At 42.3% G+C, this 18,262-nt stretch overlaps 1 protein-coding gene across 2 annotated transcripts in view; it reads left to right on the top strand.

Moving 5' to 3' along the window:
• Positions 1-18,262, top strand: part of POPDC1 (popeye domain cAMP effector 1) — a 143,712-nt gene that overhangs the window by 63,451 nt on the left and 61,999 nt on the right. For both annotated transcript variants that reach the window (XM_073675773.1, XM_073675774.1), the window contains exons 3-4: positions 4,771-4,895; positions 13,711-13,898. In XM_073675773.1, the coding sequence (XP_073531874.1) occupies positions 4,771-4,895; positions 13,711-13,898 (313 nt within the window). The remainder of the gene's footprint in view (positions 1-4,770; positions 4,896-13,710; positions 13,899-18,262) is intronic.

Here is an 18,262-nt window from a genome sequence, read left to right as displayed (position 1 = left end):
ATTTCATGACATATCAATTAAAGATGACATTAAAGATAGGTGACGAATGCCTTTGTTAGACATTTATATAACACATTCATCGCTCATAAGCTGTAATGACATCATTTTAGTGGATATGTCATGAAACACTTTTGAAAAGCTCATGACATACAGGTGCTTCTCTCAAAATTAGAATATTATCAAAAAGTTAATTTGTTTCAGTTCTTCAATGCAAAAAGTGAAACTCATATATTATATAGAGTCATTACATACAGAGTGATCTATTCCAAGTGTTTATTTCTGTTATTGTTGATGATTATGGATTACAGCCAATGAAAACACAAAAGTCATTATCTCAGTAAATTAGAATAATTAACAAAGAACACCTGCAAAGGCTTCCTAAGCATTTAAAAAGGTCCCTCAGTCTGTTTCAGTAGGCTCCACAATCATAGGGAAGACTGCTGACTTGACAGATGTCCAGAAGGCAGTCATTGACACACTCCACAAGGAGGGTAAGCCACAAAAGGTCATTGCTAAAGAAGCTGGCAGTTCACAGAGTGCTGTATCCAAGCATCTTAATGAAAAGTTGAGTGGAAGAAAAAAGTGTGGCAGAAAAAGGTGCACAAGCAACCGGGATAACCGCAGCCTTGAAAGGATTGTTAAGAAAAGGCCATTCAAAAATTTGGGGGAGATTCACAAGGAGTGGACTGCTGCTGGAGTCATTGCTTCAAGAGCTACCACACACAGACGTATCCAGGACATCTGCTGGTGTAAGTCCACTGTGTTTTATCAAGACCAAAGTCAGTGCAGCCGTCTATCAGGAAATTTTAGAGCACTTCATGCTTCCTTCTGCCGACAAGCTTTTTGGAGATGGAAATTTCATTCTCCAGCAGGACTTGGCACCTGTCCACACTGCCAAAAGTACCAATACCTGGTTTAAAAACAACAGTATCACTGTGTTTGCCAAACTCCCCTGACCTTAACCCCATAGAGAATCTATGGGGTATTGTCAAGGGGAAGATGAGAGGCACCAGACCCAACAATGCAGACAAGCTGTAGGTTGCTATCAAAGCAACCTGGGCTTCCATAACACCTCAGCAGTGCCACAGGCTGATCACCTCCATACCACGCAGCATTGATGCAGTAATTGATGCAAAAGGAGCCCCGACCAAGTACTGAGTGCATTTACTGAACATACATTTCAGTAGGCCAACATTTTGGATTTTCAAAACATTTTTCAAGCTGATGTTATAAAGTATAATTTACTGAGATAATGACTTTTGTGTTTTTATTGGCTGTAAGCCATAATCATCAACATTAACAGAAATAAACACTTGAAATAGATCAGTCTGTTTGTAATGACTCTATATAGTATATGAGTTTCACTTTTTGTATTAAAGAACTGAAATAAATAAAACTTTTAAGGATATTCTAATTTTGTGAGAAGCACCTGTATCTGTTTAAAATGAACATTTTAGCTGATACATACTGCTCAATCCATTGGCACCATGTATCAGGAACTGGCTGTATGAACTTAGACAGGTTAGTTTGACTCTGAACAGTGCAGCGCTTCAGATAAAGTCATACATTAATAGCTTCTTCCCACTCTCTGCACTGTATTGAAAGGTGTATGCCTACATGCGCATATAGCCAGAGACCTGTCAGTCCAGGGTAGCAGATTGTATGTTTTTTCCCTGAAACGCAGCAGCCTTTCAGTGTCAAACATAGTCATGGCCGAAAGTGTTGGCACCCTTGAAATTGTTCCAGAAAATTAAGTATTTCTCCCAGGTAATTATTGAATTATGCATGTTTTGTTATATACAGGTTTATTTCATTTGTGTGTATTGGAACAACACAAAAAGAACAGAGAAAAAAAGGCAAATTGGACATAATTTCACACAAAACCCCCAAACACCTCGAATTGTCTGATCACGTGTCTGTCTTCACTCTCTGTGCCTCGCATTTCTGCTTTGAACGACAGGTATAGCTGCAGGTCTGGGGATTGCCCTAGAATGGCACCTGGTTACTACCCTAACGACCCAAGCCTATCCTCACCATCAGAGGCTCTATGAAAACCAGGTTGTCTCTTAGTTACACCCCTCCAGGGTAAGCCTGGCCAGTGGCCCAGTCGGTTCACAACCCACGTCACACCCACACTGCTCCAAGTGATAGACAGGTCTCTAACTATGGGAGAGACTTGTCAATCAACTTTAGTGGTTCCGAGAAAAGCTGGCCAGGGTACGGCGCCACGCTTTGGGCAGCATAAATCAGCTGACAGGTTCCCTTTAACACGTTTTTTGTTTTACTTTTTTACTAGACATTGTGGGATGCATTAGAGCTGCCAGTCAGTCATACAGCCGCTGCTCACTATACAATGAGTGTTGATTGAAGTCGCGCTGGCCCACCTCTATGACTGAAAGCCAGAGGCTGCCAGGAGAAATAAAGTTCACTTCTTTCCAGCAGCGGGGCTCTCAGTGTGGGCAACCGGTAGCTTCAGAATGCTGTTAATCTGCAGGTTAAACCCATATCTGCAGGTTGATAGTATATTTTTTACATGACAAATTCCCTTTAAATGCCACATGGACCAATCACCCAGTCAGTGTCTGTAAGTGCACAGACATGAGAAGAATATAGCAAAGTTAAATGGATAGCAGAGTTGAAAACAGATGAGACTGAGAAGTTTAAATGAGCAAGAAAAATAGCTGTGAGATGCGGAGATCAGAGAAGAGACTTAGGGAAGTTCTAAGCAGATTTATGATCAAATCAAATTTGAAGATCGTTCATGAGAGGAATGACGGTAAACGACCCTGCTGTCAGGAAAGCGCTCTAATAGATTTCTTTAGGAATGGCATTCTGCAGATGGCTTTGTACTGAGATGCAAAGATGTAGAAGGCAAACAAAGCAAGTTTTTTAATAAAAGCCTACAGCAAAGTTTCTTTTCTGCCAAAAATAAATGCAGATCAAAGAAAACCTGTTGTTTTTTTAACAAAAAGAAACAGTGTTTCTACTGTTCATACTTTTTATTTAACCCCTAAGAATGTTTCAAGCAGTTGCACACATTAGTCATCCACTTGATTTGTGTGGACATGTACACCCACTGCAAAGACTGCCAGCGCTTTAAACGCTGGTACCTCCCTTTCCTAGCTTGGAAACTCATTGATCAATTGGATGCCTATCCTAAACTCTCTATCCCCTTTCTTTTGACTGTAGTGTGACAGATAGGAGAGACGTTGCATTGGCGAGCACAAAGAATAAGACCTGCCCCTACTTTTTAAAATCAGTCTCTGTGTTTCAATTGCTAGATGGAGATTTCTATCAGTGTTGGCTGGAAGGAAAGCGCCTGATGGCAGTTCATTTTGGGGTATTTTTCAGGGGAAACACAACATTTTCTGTATATTACAATTTGGCTATTTACAGTATGACTTCCACTTTCATTTTCAGATAACTTTATTCAAGCATCAATGATCATTTAAGTAAAGAAATTCCTGAAAGGTGTCCATATTTATTATAAACGTGAGATATTTTAAGTTGAACCCAGCAGAATGAAGTGTATGAATTGAAAGAAATATAGCTCTTAGACAGTAGTCCTGGATTTGTAAAGATGGAAGAATTTCACGTCAAAATAAAATTATTTAAATGGGTTTATCCGATCTTTTGGTGAAAGTATGCAGTGACACTGTTCTGAATCCTTTCAGGGTGGTGATTACAGCGTGCACACCGGCGCTGCCAGTGAGAGCGGGCAGTCAAGTGACCGCAAGTATTCGATCTGCATACATATAGTCACATGGCGACTAGACGTGAATGGCTTTGCTCAATACAAGTGAACTGAGTGAGGCCAAGCACATCTAGTCAGAGTGTGACCAGAAATATGCAAATCACATACTTGTGGTCACGTGCCTGCCCGCTCTTGCCAGCAACATTGGAGAATCCTGATTGTGTGTGTTGTTCATGCTTCAAGGATTCAGAAGTCTGCAGTCACATAGTGACTGCAGACTTTCGTGAGAAGACCGGACAACACATTTCCCCTGTAAGTGAGGTAGAACAGGGCTTCTTAAACTTTTTGGGCCTCACCAGCCAGCAGATGGTGAAGTCTGTGTATATGGAAAGTCCATGCAAAAATTCAAAATATTTCTTAATTTACCTTTTCATATGTTTCCTGTATCCAGTTTAAATAGTTATGTAATACAGGTTATTAAAATTTAAATAGGTTTTCCCACTAAATACATTTATTATCAGGATAGAGGATACATTTTAGATCGCAAGTGGTATGATAATTGGGAACTCCAAAAATAACCAGAATAGGAGTCCTCGAGACATCTTTATAAATGCAGCAGTAGGGCCAATGTGTGACCACCTCTTTATTCATTGTGTATGGCACTGATGGAGATAGCTGAGTACAGCTAGATCAGTGTGTGTTCGACCACCTGGACCCTCACCGATCACCAAAGAGAGGCCCAGTGTCACCTGTTCACCCCCAGTTATAGAGTGGAGTTCTAGTCACAAATTATCACTGCCACTCTTTTTAGCATTTATGGCATTGATAAATATATCCAAGAGCATTTACACCCGACTGCTTGCTACTAATGGGGTGGTTCAGGAAACATAAGTCACCAGATCTTAGCAATTGGACTGCCCTAATCTAATAGTGTTCACATATCAAGAGGATATGCAACACGTTGTATTTAACCTAAATACCCTTTAATTAACCTCAGAAATAGATGAAAAAGTGATTTCCTGGCAGGTCACTATATTCTAGATGACATAATAAAGCCTCTGTTTTGTTTTCTATAGGTTGTTCTTTCTTCATTATCTGGGCCACTCTCTTCCGTTGTGCTTTGGACATAATGATATGGAATGCCACTTTTCTGGGTATCAATTTTATGCATTTTGTTTACCTGGTATATAAGAAAAGACCCGTAAGTACTAAGCAAATACATGCATCAATTTTTATCAATTATCAGTAAATGAAATGAATGCTGTAACAGAGTCACTGGTGTTATATGTGAGGGGAGGCATGTGTCACTATGTCTGCTAGCCTGTGTGAACTGAACCAACAACTTTTCCCTAGCATGTTATGTGTTGGGGGTGTAATCACCATTGTGAAGGGAGTGGTTTTGTATGAATGGCATAGCGATTGGGTGGGAAGTCTTTCACCCTACCTCCCCTCAGGGTATGACTGAGCAAGGTTAAATGTTCAGTCACTATTTTTTTCTCTAGTCTGGTCTGGAGAGTGAAGCCTCCAGGCTGTGTGTGGTGAAGCCAGAGAGCAACATCGAAGGACTGGTGTTTGGTGGGACTTCACTGTGCTGCCCGGAGCGGGCGAAGCCCCCCTCGCTTATGGACTCTGTTATACTTTATCTTTTGTTTTCCCGTTATCCCGGAGAGGACTTGTTTATTTTTGTGGTGGAACGCTGCTGGAGTTTATGCCATATAATAAACCAGCAGGGAGTTAACCCGAGACATGTGTCCTGTGTCTGCCTCTGTGAGAGCCGAGCAAATCGCTTTACCACAATGCATTAAATAATGTTAGACCAAGTTCACACGGGTGTATTTCATGGTTTGTGTATAGACCGCAATGCACGAACTGACAACGTTTTTTCTACCAGAACTTATAGCCTCATAGATGCATATGAGGCTGTAAGTTTGGGTTCAGAGACCCACAGTTAGTACATCATTGCAGTCCATATACATATCGGGAAATACGCCCTTGTGAACCCAGCCTAAGAGAGCATGTACACTGGCCTATTGCGGCCATTAAGTGACCATTAATAGGCTACAGGTAGGCCAGTTCACAATCATTTAATAACCTATTTAGATAGGCTGTGGGAGCTGTAGAGAACTGTGTGGAAGCTGCAGCATGTACAGTGTGAACTTAGCCCAGAGTTGAACACTTCTGTTTGGCACTGGAACCTGCTGTAGGTCGGCTTGAAGGGGATACAGAGATTGGTGGATCGGGCCTCTTCTGTGTATGAAGTTTGCTTCATGAGAAAGGACTATAATCTGTTTGGGTGAGCCCACACTGACATATCTGCCCCGCTAAATGAGCTGTGTATTTGCTGTGCCCAGAAGAGGCTGTTTTTGGTTTTGAATTCATGGAGTTTTAAAAAAAACAACAAAACTGCACCTGTTTGTACAAAACCTCATTCCCTGTGTGAACCTAATGCCTACCTGAGAGAGTGAATCCCTACTATATATATATATATAGTCATGACCGAAAGTGTTGGCACTCTTGAAATTGTATCAGAAAATGAAGCATGAAGATGTTCGTTCAAACTCACTTTTGTCAAGTAACAGATGTGGGCAATATGAAAATCACACCTGAAACCAGATAAAAAAGGGAGAAGTTGACTTTGTGACATCCCTGGCGGCGTGCTTGCATGGAGCACCACCTCCCACCATGCAAAACCGCAATCTTACCTGTCAGTCCATGCTGCACTCTTTGTTTCACTACCTGCTGTGTCCATGTCTCTTGTCTGATTGCTTAGGGCCTCGGCGCGGCTTTCTGCTTGTTTCTTATAGCTACTGTGTGCACAGTCCTAATGCGTCCCCAGCCTATTGCTGTGAGTCACTGGATACTTAAACCCCCTCCACCCAGTAGGAGGTGCCTGAGCAACACTTTCTTACAGTCTGTGTTCTGTGCAACTGTTAGTTGCCAGGTCCTGTCCTGACTCTAGTCTGTCCGCCACCCTGGGGGCTGAGTACCCAGGGCCTCTACATGTACCTGTTACTTCTAGTCTGTTTCCGCCACCCTGGGGGCCGAGTACCCAGGGCCGCTACCTGTATCTCTGACTTCTAGTCTGTTTCCGCCACCCTGGGGGCTGAGTTCCCAGGCTCGTTCGTGTATCTTGTTCCCGGTTCAGTTCCTGTCTGAACAGTGTCCTAGCCCGTTGCCTGTTTGTCTCTATGTCCGAATCTTCCCTTTTTCTGCAGTGTCTGAACCTGCACCTAACTCCAGCTCGTTGTCTCTGTACTTATGTTTGTGAGTTTTGTGTCCACTCGCTACTTCATTGTAAGTACCTTGTGTGTATCTGGTTCCGCTTGTCCCCTTTCCCTTCCTCTGTATCTACCTCCTGTGTTCTAACCATCTTCCTGTATTTTCCAATCTGTTCCATGTGAACAGAGCCCTGTCCTGTCTGCCTGCACCTTCTGCTCTGCTCTGCTTGTTCACCGCACCCACGGTTCCGCTTTGCTCGTTCACCGCACCTGCGGTTCCGCTCTGCTTGTTCTCCGCACCTGCGGTTCTGCTCCGCTCTGCTTGTTCACCGCTCCGGCGGTTTTGCTCCGCTCTGCTTGTTCACCGCTCCGGCGGTTTTGCTCCGCTCTGCTTGTTCACCGCACCTGCGGTTTTGCTCCGCTCTGCCTGTTCGCCGCACCTGCAGTTTTGCTTCGCTCTGCTTGTTCACCGCACCTGCGGTTTTGCTACTCTCTGCTTGCTCACCGCACCTGCGGTTTTGCTCCGCTCTGCTTTTTCACCACATCTGCGGTTTCGCCCTGCTCTGTTTGCTCACCGCTCCGGCGGTTCTGCTCTGCTTGTTCACCGCATCTGCGGTTCCGCTCCGCTCTACTTGTTCACCGCTGTGGCAGTTTCGCTCCGCTCTGCTTGTTCACCGCATCCGCAGTTTCGTCCTGCTCTGTTTGCTCACCACTCCGGCGGTTCTGCTCTGCTTGTTCACCGCATCTGCGGTTTCGCTCTGCTCTGCTGTCCAACGCACCTGCGGCTCTGTTCCTGTATCCCAGTCTGTACTGGTCCCTATCCTACCTACGTTCCTACTTGCCAGTACCCGCCTCTCTGCATGTCAGTCGTGCCTGCCTGTGCCCACCTGTCTGCATGTCAGCCGTGCCTGCCAGTGCCCACCCGTCTGCATACCAGCCGTGCCTGTCAATATCCACCTGTCTGCATACCAGCCGTGCCTGCCAATACCCACCAGTCAATATGCCAGTTTTACCTGCCTGTTCCTGCATTCCCCGGTGTGGGTCAACAGCTGTGACCGGGGTCTGACCTGGAGTAGCACCTGGTCCCTCTGCTTGGTTCCTCCCTGGTTCACGGAGTCGACTGAACCGCTGTGCGACCTTGGTCGGATCGGGTTGATACTTAGTTACGCCCCTCCAGGCACTCCTCGGTTCATGGTACAGTGGGATCACTAATCACGCTCACGCCAGTCAGTCCGGGCGCGAGCTTAACAGACTTACTCTTTGCATTGTGTCTGTGTGTGCCTCACTAAAATATCAACAATGTCAAGGTTACAAGTTCATCTCCAGATATCCATGGTGCGCAATGTAATCAAGAAATTTACAACCCATGGCACTGTAGCAAATCTCCTTGGACGTGGACCTCAGAGAAAAATTGATGAAAGCTTGCAATGCAGAATAGTCTGGATGATGGATAAGCAGCCCCAATCAAGTTCCAAAGAAATTCAAGCTGTCCTGCAGGCTCAGGGTGCATCAGTGTCAGTGCAAATTATCTGTTGATACTTGAATGAAATGAAATGCTATGGCACGAGGACCCCACTGCTTACACAGAGACATAAAAAGCTAGACTGCAGTTTGTCAAAATGTACGTGAGTAAGCTAAAGTCATTCTGGGAAAGCGTCTTGTGAACAGATGAGACCAAGATAGAGCTGTTTGGTAAAGCACATCATTCTACTGTTTACCAAAAACAGAATGAAGCCTACAAAGAAAAGAACACAGTACCTACAGTCCAATATGTTGGAGGTTCAAATATGTTTTGGGGCTGTTTTGCTGGCACCGTGTGCAAAGCGTCATGAAGCAATCTGAAGATTACCAAAGGATTTTGGGTCACAATGTATTGCCTAGTGTCAAAAAGCTGGGTTTGCGTCTGATGTCATGGGTCTTCCAGCAGGGCAATGACCTCAAACATACTTCAAGAAGCAGCCAGAAATGGACAGAAACAAAGCGCTGGAGAGTTCTGAAGTGGCCAGCAATGAATCCTGATCCAAATCCCATTGAACACTTGTGGAGAGATCTTAAAATTGCTGTTGGGAGAAGGCACCTTCAAATATAAGAGACCTGGAGCAGTTTGCAAAAGAGGAGTTGTACAAAATTCCAGTTGAGAGGTGTAAGAAGCTTGTTGATGGTTATAGGAAGCGTATGATTGCAGTTATTTATTCCAAAGGGTGTACAACCAAATATTAACCCTCGGAGACCCAATTTTTAGTACCCCACTCAATATTTTTGGCCATTTTTCTACCAATTCTGAAACTAGATATTTGTTGTTCACTGTAGCTGAATTTTACAACATATGACACACCTTTTTCATAAAACAAGTAGAAATCATACAGTTCTGCAGATTTCCCATCCAATTGGGGTAGAAATACCCCAATTTGAACTTTGTGTTATGAAACAGTATTTTGAGTCAAAAGTTATTTTTCATTATTGTTGGTAAATTTTGCAAAGTAGCAAACACCTTTTTAGTGGGCGAACCATGTTTCTTCTGGGATCATCAGTTTTAAAGCTCTTTTTCTTGTTTTTTTGAGTATGACATTGCAGTTTAGAACTTGACAGTGCACATAAAAGGTAGGCTAGTGGAATAAGACTGTAGTTGTAATAGTATATTCAAAACTTTTTTTTCCTGCAGGTAAATATTGTGCTTTTTGTTTTCAGCATGGCTAAAAGAAATCTTACAGACTCAGAAATACTAGATGCTTTAGACGAAAGCGATGGTGATCTTCCAGATTATGAGTCATCTAAAGACGAAGATTATGTGGAAGAAGCAGATGAAATTTCAGATGCCGAAAGTCTTCACAGTTCTGATAATGAGGATTCTGGTGACACAGAAAATGATGTTTTCTAGTGTGACTGATATTCCTTGGTGTAAAAATCCTCCATACACATGTAGACGTCAAAACTCAAATATTCTCACTAAAAAGCCTGGCCTTACACAAAAGTCTGAAAATATCCAGAGTATTGATGACAGTTTTTGTTTGATGCTATCAGAAGATATCATAGATATTATTGTGCAGCACTCAGTTGAAGAGGGATCTAGAGTGATAGAAAAATGGATTGAAGATCACCCGAATAGCAAAAAGTCTTTTGTTCCAACAGATAGTGTTAAAATGAGAGCTTTTTTCTGGTTGCTGCTTTGCCGTGGTGTTTTTCAGAAAAACAACGATTTGTGGATCACAGATGAAGAATTTTGGCATAACGTATATGCTGCAACAATGTCCAGAAATCAATTCCAACTACTTTGAACATAAAAGAACGTGGCAGTCCGAGGTTTAAGTTAAGGGTGCAAACAATTTTGTCCAGACCATTTTTGGGGGTTTTGGGGTTTTGTGTGAAATTATGGCCAATTTCCTTTTTTTGACAGTTTTTTTTGTGTTGTTCCAATATACACAAAGGAAATAAACATGTGTATAACATAGCATATAGTGGGTACGGAAAGTATTCAGACCCCTTTAAATTTTTCACTCTTTGTTTCATTGCAGTCATTTGGTAAATTCTAAGAAGTTAATTTTTTTTCTCATTGAAGTACACTGCACCCATCTTGACTGAAAAAAACAAATGTAGACATTTTTGCAAATTTATTAACAAAGAAAAACTGAAATATCACATGGTCATAAGTATTCAGACCCTTTGCTCTGACACTCATATTTAAGTCACATGCTGTCCATTTCCTTGTGGTCCTCCTTGAGATGGTTCTACTCCTTCATTGGAGTCCAGCTGTGTTTAATTAAACTGATAGGACTTGATTTGGAAAGGCACACACCTGTCTAATATAAGACCTCAGAGCTCACAGTTCATGTCAGACCAAATGAGAATCATGAGCTCAAAAGAACTGCCCAAGGAGCTCAGAGACAGAATTGTGGCAAGGCACAGATCTGGCCAAGGTTACAAAAGAATTTCTGCATTACTCAAGGTTCCTAAGAGCACATTGGCCTCCATAATCCTTATATGGAAAAAGTTTTGGACCACCAGAAGTCTTCCTAGACCTCAGCCTAACTGAGCAATCGTGAGAGAAGAGCCTTGGTGAGAGACGTAAAGAAGAACCCCAAGATCAAAGTTAACTATCACTGCCGCCCTCCACCAGTCGAGCCTTTATGGCAGAGTGGCCCAACGGAAGCCTCTCCTTAGTGCAAGACATATGAAAGCCCGCATAGAGTTTGCTCAAAAACACATGAATGACTCCCAGACTATGAGAAATAAGATTCTCTGGTCTGATGAGATGAAGATAGAACTTTTTTATGATAATTCTAAGCGGTATGTGTGGAGAAAACCTGGCACTGCTCATCATTTGCCCAATTCAATCCTAACAGTGAAACATGGTGGTGGCAGCTTCATGCTATGGGGGTGTTTTTCAGCTACAGGGACAGGATGATTGGTTGCAATTGAAGGAAACATGAATGTGGCCAAGTACAAAGATACCCTGGATGAAAACCTCTTCCAGAGTGCTCTGGACCTCAGACTTGGCCGAAGGTTCACCTTCCAACAAGACAATGACCCTAAGCACACAGCTAAAATAACAAAGGAGTGACTTCAGAAGAACTCTGTGACCATTCTTGACTGGCTCAGCCAGAGCCCTGACCTACACCCAATTGAGCATTTCTGGTGAGACCTGAAAATGGCTGTCCACCAACGTTCATCATCCAACCTGACAGAACTGGAGAGGATCTGCAAGGAAGAATGGCAGAGGATCTCCAAATCCAGGTGTGAAAATCTTGTTGTCTAATTTCCAAGAAGACTCGTGGATGTACTAGCTCAAAAGGGTGCTTCTACTCAATACTGAGCAAAGGGTCTGAATACTTATGACCATGTGATATTTCAGTTTTTCTTTTTAAAAAAAATTCTACATTTGTTTTTTTTCAGTCAAGATGGGGCGCAGAGTGTACTTTAATGAGAAAAAAAATGAACTTTTTAGAATTTACCAAATGGCTGTAATGAAACAAAGAGTGAAAAATTTAAAGGGGTCTGAATACTTTCAGTACCCACTGTATGTAACTGCAATAATTTTCTGGGAGAAATACTTCGTTTCCTGGAACAATTTCAAGGAAGCCAGCACTTTCGGCCATGACTGTATATATGTAAATTATATAATATAATATCTGAGAGTAAGTGTTAACAAATTTGTGAAACCAAGGAGTTTAGTTATTTCAATGCTGGACATTTCTTACTATGTGATGTTTGTATTGCTTTGAGATTTTTTTCTGTAAAATGCAGCCGATTACATGAATATTTTATGCTGTCTTTTTTTTTTTCAAAAGACAAGTGACATACAGTTTCACTTTAGTGTCCTTGCTGTCAACCCTTCATGTCAAAATAGAATTTCTAAGGGTCCCAGTGGTGGCTGATAAACAACATTTCAATCTGTGCTCCACTTCAGATCTATTTAGGGCCACTTTTACACAGCAGCATTTTGGGCAGCATTTTGGTCCGTATTAAGCCCCCGTCTCACATAGCGAGATCGCTAGCGAGATCGCTACTGTGTCACGGTTTTGGTGACGCAACAGCGACCTCACCAGCGATGTCGCTGCAAAGTGTCCTTGACCATTTTTTGGTCATTGCCCTCCCGCTGGTCAGCACACATTACTGTGTGTGACCAGCGGGAGCAGCGATCAGGCTGGTAACCATGACAAACATCGGGTTACTAGGGGCACACGCGCACTTAGTAACCCGATGTTTATCATGGTTACGAGCCTGCTAAAGTGAGCGGTAACCTCCCGCTCACCGTAGCAGAGTGGTAACCATGATAAACAACGGGTTAATAGGTGCGCATGTGCCCCTAGTAACCCGATGTTTATCATGGTTACCAGCCTGCTCCTGCTTCAGCAGGCTGGTAACCAGGAGCAGGACATCGTGGAAAGATTCTTTCCACGATGTCGCTGCTCCCCTGATCGTTGGTGAGCCTGCCTGTTTGACAGCTCACCAGCGACCACATAGCGACGCAGCAACGATCCCTGACAGGTCGTATTGTTGTCGGGATCGTTGCAGCGTCGCTAAGTGTGACGGGGCCTTAAGTGTAAGCCAAAACCAGGGGTTTGACCTATGCAAGGCGTGGAGGAAACCTTATCTCCTGAAGAAGCGGATACAGCCCTATTAAGAGTCACTGAGATGATAATGAAGATGTTGCTGTGAAGAGGAATGTACAGGTATATCTTGATTTCCACTATTTCAGGGATGGGGAACCTTTTTTTCTGCCAAGGGTCATTTGGATATTTAAACCATTCTTTGGGGGGTCGTACAAATTGTGAGCTAGCTCCACCCACTAAGTAAGTCCTGGTGCTGGCACTGGTGTCAGGACGTAATCTTTCATTGCACGCACCTCAGTGCTCAGTAGTGAACACTGCGTGCTCACAGAGCAAGGAGAAATGAAAGGGCCGGTGGCCATCAAAACACAGCTGCCGGCCCAAGCACTGTGGTCCCCAGGAATCTGTCCGGGGGCCGGTTGAACGGTCTTTTCGGGCCTGAGGTTCCTCTCCCCTGCCCTATTTGCTCCTTAGTGATTTTAACTATATAAAAAGAATGATTTTGTAAAATGATGAACGACACAAGAGAATATATAATGAAGGATATAATGTCTATATATTTTGTCTAACAGTCTATACAGGCCTGCAAGAAATTGTGGCAAAGGTTGACAAGAACAACTGTGCTGACCAGCATTTGTCCCATTTAAATAGCAGACATGTGAATGGCTGTGCATCTGAATATTACAGCTGTGAGGACCCTAGAAATGGATGATTTTATTTCATTGATCTCTGCTTTGTCTTTCCATTTTAGATCAAAATAGAGAAAGAGCTAAAAGGCATCTACCATAAAATGTTCGAACCTCTTCATGTGCCTCCTGAGCTATTTAAGAGACTCACTGGACAATTTTGTAATATTCAAGCTTTGGAAAAAGGGAAAACATATGCAGTAGAAGACAAGACTTCTGTTGACGACCGTTTAAGTATACTTCTGAGAGGAAAGTGAGTGTTTTATTTTGTTACTTGACATCTGCATAGCTGGCTTTGCTCTATTACGTTGATGATACCTTGAAATTAATGGGGTTTTCTGGGACTATGTTAATTGCCTATCCTTAAGAAATGTCATCAATATCAGATCTGTGGGAGTCTGACTCTTGGCCTCCCCCCACATGCCTATCATTGTCTACCAGTTAAGCAGTGAAGATGGTAATGCAGCTCACTGCATCTTGGTTCTATTCAAGAACATTGTTGTGCTGCAATACCAGACATTGCCACTGCAAAATGTACAAAGCAGTACCTTGTAAACATAGTCGGGGACAACATGACTCAGCCAATGGAGAGGGGTGTTTGGAATCTGAACCTTACCTATATGAAATTGATGGACAATAGTAAGGATGGGCCATAAATATTAGAATCCTGGAGCTTTTGTAGCTGAAAAATGTCCCATGTGTTTTTCTATTATGCTTAAAGGGAATCTGTCACCCCCTGGGAGTTATCAGATCTCTAATATGGGCACACAGGTTATAGAAATGTAAATCTATATATACCTGTATGTCCCATGTTATCGGTCTGATTGCAGAGAAATGTCGTTTTATAAAATCTGTTTTCATATGCTTTTTTTCAATCAGATCATTTTTTATTATGAAAGATATCAAGATGCATTCACATTTTAATTTGCTTTTAGAAAAAATCAAAACTAAATAAAAGAAACACACAAATAAAAAAAACATAAGTTAACCAAATACAAACCGGTTCCTATTAACTGTCATCGTAGTTCTTAGCATTCGTTTACTACAAATTACATATATGAATACAAATATAAATGAATACAATCTGACTGCTTGTGTATTGCATTAAAATACAGAGAATCACAGCATTTAGATGTAATTATTTTTGACACTTTTGTTTTCCAAGATCTAACACTTTGGGTGTGTAAATTATGGACTTGAGATGAGTTAGGAGATTTTGCAGGTTCATGACAAGAAGATGTACACATGGTCTATCATAGTGTTTCTGAGAAGGCTTTCCGATGCAATCCCCGGTGTAGTTAACCATTGTTCCCATATCTTTATAATTTTTTTAAGGGCGTTTCTTTTAATATATGTTCCCCTTTCCATACATAAGACATTGTTTAGTTTGGATTTCAATTTTTCTATCGTTGGGTGGGATTTTTCTATCCAATGTAGTGTTAAAAGTTTTCTAGCTTTAAATAGTACTCGGGAGATAGCTATAGCTATAGGGGAACCCGAATCCAGGCCCTCCTCCAACAGACCAAGTATGCAGATTTTGGGTTCCAATTGTATATGGATTCCAGACACATTTTATTAAGTCAACTACCCCCTTCCAAGTAGTCCCCAATGTTTACACACTCCCACATCATGTGCATTAAGTGAGCGTCGTTTTTCCCGCAGGTTGTCCACTCGTATACCAATTTTAAATAGGATACTCGGGGTCTTATATACTCTATGAATAAGAAAGATTTGGGACAGTCTTTGTGATTCGGACAAGGATAATTTAGGAATTAGATCCTGCACCTCTTCCCATTGTTCCTGAGATAGGGGACCGAAATCTCTTTCCCACTTTGGCTGTGGTGGGATACTTTTCTAAATGCACAGCCATAAGTTGCTTATATATATTGGAAATTAAACCCTTTGTGTCTATCGTAGAAGCAATTGTATCAATTATACAGTGTTTATTTATAATAATGTCATTTGCTCTGAGTTGTGCATTATACGCATGACATATTTGCAAAAATTGATACAACATTTTGTGTGTAAGATTGCAGCCTGCTCTTATTTGTTCGAAGTTTTTAAATATTCCCTCATTTAGGAGTTGTGACAAAAGAAAAATTCCCCTATCTTCCCAATTGTTGAAGCCTTTTAGCTTATATATCTCTGGCATGTTGTAATTATACCATAGAGGTGTGTAGTTTGTGAATTTCCCAATTCCTAGCATATTTTTGCCTCTATCCCATACTTTAGATATCAGGTTAAGCGTGGGACAGTTTGGGACATTCTCTCCTGGGGGACCCATGTCTAATACTGACATTGGAGGGGGAAGCCAGAGCCAGCCAGGGATGAAGCAAAAAACAAAGTAAATTACAAAAAACTTTATTATTAAAATTGCACAGATAAACAGGTGGGGTGGGACAAAACACATACTCGGACCCGACTGTGAATAAACAGCAGCGCACAGCATACAGTCACAATAATTGGTCAAATAATGTCATGGCAAAAAATAAATCACCTATATAATCTACTTAGACTCCAAATATGGGCACAAAAACCATATGCCATAGGAGTCACCCAGACACAGAGGTCCACCATCCATGTGGGTGGATAACAGCAAAAGTGCAAAATGAGGTTACCTGACTAGGCTGGGGACCCTGAGGCAGACAGGGCGCCGGCGCTGCAACCCAGACGCGGGTTTCGGCAGGAACGCCTTCCTCAAGGAGTTGAATCCTTTTAGCTTATATATCTCTGGTATGTTGTAGTTATAAAATAGAGGTGTGTAGTTTGTGAATTTCCCAATTCCTAGCATATTCTTGCCTCTATCCCATACTTTAGATATCAGGTTCAGCGTGGGACAGTTCGGGACATTCTCTCGAGGGGGACCCATGTCTAATACTGACACTGGAGGGGTGGGGGGCAGAGCCACCCAGGGATGAAGCAAAAACCAAAGTAAATTACAAAAAATGTTATTATTAAAATTGCACAGATAAACAGGTGGGGTGGGGCAAAACACATACACTGACCTCACTGTGAATAAACAGCAGCGCACCACATACAGTCACCATAATTGGTCAAATAATGTCATGGCAAAAAATAAATCACCTATATAATCTACTTAGACTCCAAATGTGGGCACAAAAACCATATTCCATAGGGGTCACACAGACACAGAGGTCCACCATCCTTGTGGGTGGATAACAGCAAAAGTGCAAGATGAGGTTACCTGACTAGGTTGGGGACCCGGAGGCAGACAGGGCATCGGCGCTGCAACCCCGACGCGCGTTTCGGCAGGAACGCCTTCCTCAAGGAGTTGAAGCCTTTTAGCTTATATATCTCTGGCATGTTGTAGTTATACCATAGAGGTGTGTAGTTTGTGAATTTCCCAATTCCTAGCATATTCTTGCCTCTCTATCCCATACTTTAGATATCAGGTTCAGCGTGGAACAGTTTGGGACATTCTCTCGAGAGGGACCCGTGTCTAATACTGACATTGGCAGTTTCCATTTAGTTCCTTCTCTACCTAGTTGACCTGATATTCCACAGTGTTCGGTTGTTCCCCAACCGTGAAACTGTTGCATTTGTGAGGCCAAGAAGTAGATCCAGGCATTTGGGATGGCTAATCCACCTTTATCTTTTCCTCTCTGCAGGGTCTCTAGTTTAATTCTGGCCTGTTTCTTTTTCCATAAAAGTTCTCAGAACAAGTTATATATTTTATAAAAGTAGGTTGTGGGGATCCATACTGGAGTATTATGTAGGAGATATAAAAGTTGAGGCATGAGAATAATTTTTATTAAATTGCCTCTCCCAATTACTGACATTGTAAATCGATACCAAGTGTCTATTTTAGTTCTGAATTTTAGCAATACGAGAGCCAGGTTAAGAGAATAGTATTCCTAGGGCCTGGCGGTAAACACTATCCCAAGATATTTAAAAGTATTTTCTACCTGTAGCCAAGTATTCTCCAGGGATAAATCTGTTGCTAAGGGATCTACAGGCATGAGGACTGATTTATTCCAATTAATTGATAATCCTGACCAAGTTCCAAATATTTTAATAAGATTCATTGCTGGAAAAATGGAGGAGACCACATTTCCTAAAAACAAAAGCATGTCATCTGCATATAAAGAGATCTTCATCTCCAGTGACCCACAACGGAAGCTAGTTATTTCAGTAGAGGAGTATATTAAACAAGCTAACGGAACTATGGGAATCGCAAAGAGAAGGGGCGACAGGCGACATCCCTGCCTGGTTCCCCTCCCCATCGCGAATGTCTCTTGATACACGACCATTTACCCTAAGTTTCGCCCTAGGAAATGCATATAACAGCTGGATATATGAAATAAATGTATCACCAAATCCCATGCCTCTCAAGACTGCCCGCAGGAAATTCCACTCTATGCTGTCAAATGCTTTGGCAGCGTCAAGAGAAAAGATTGCTCTGGACCCAGTAGACTCCGAGCTTAACTGTAAACCGAAAAAAAGATGTCTCAACTGATGTTTATTTGTTTGGCATAAAGCCTGTTTGGTCATCATTAATCACTTTGGTAATTACTTTCCGTTTTCATATGCTTGGCGCCCATGGGACGCCAAGAAATCCCCGCCTATCTGCTTAATTTCCATATTCCTCCCCTCCCC

This window comes from Phyllobates terribilis, unplaced genomic scaffold (genome assembly GCF_046119375.1).
Source record: "Phyllobates terribilis strain yellow unplaced genomic scaffold, ASM4611937v1 Scaffold_3__8_contigs__length_932513732, whole genome shotgun sequence".
Taxonomy (NCBI): domain Eukaryota; kingdom Metazoa; phylum Chordata; class Amphibia; order Anura; family Dendrobatidae; genus Phyllobates; species Phyllobates terribilis.
This window is presented reverse-complemented; position numbering and strand designations above follow the sequence as displayed.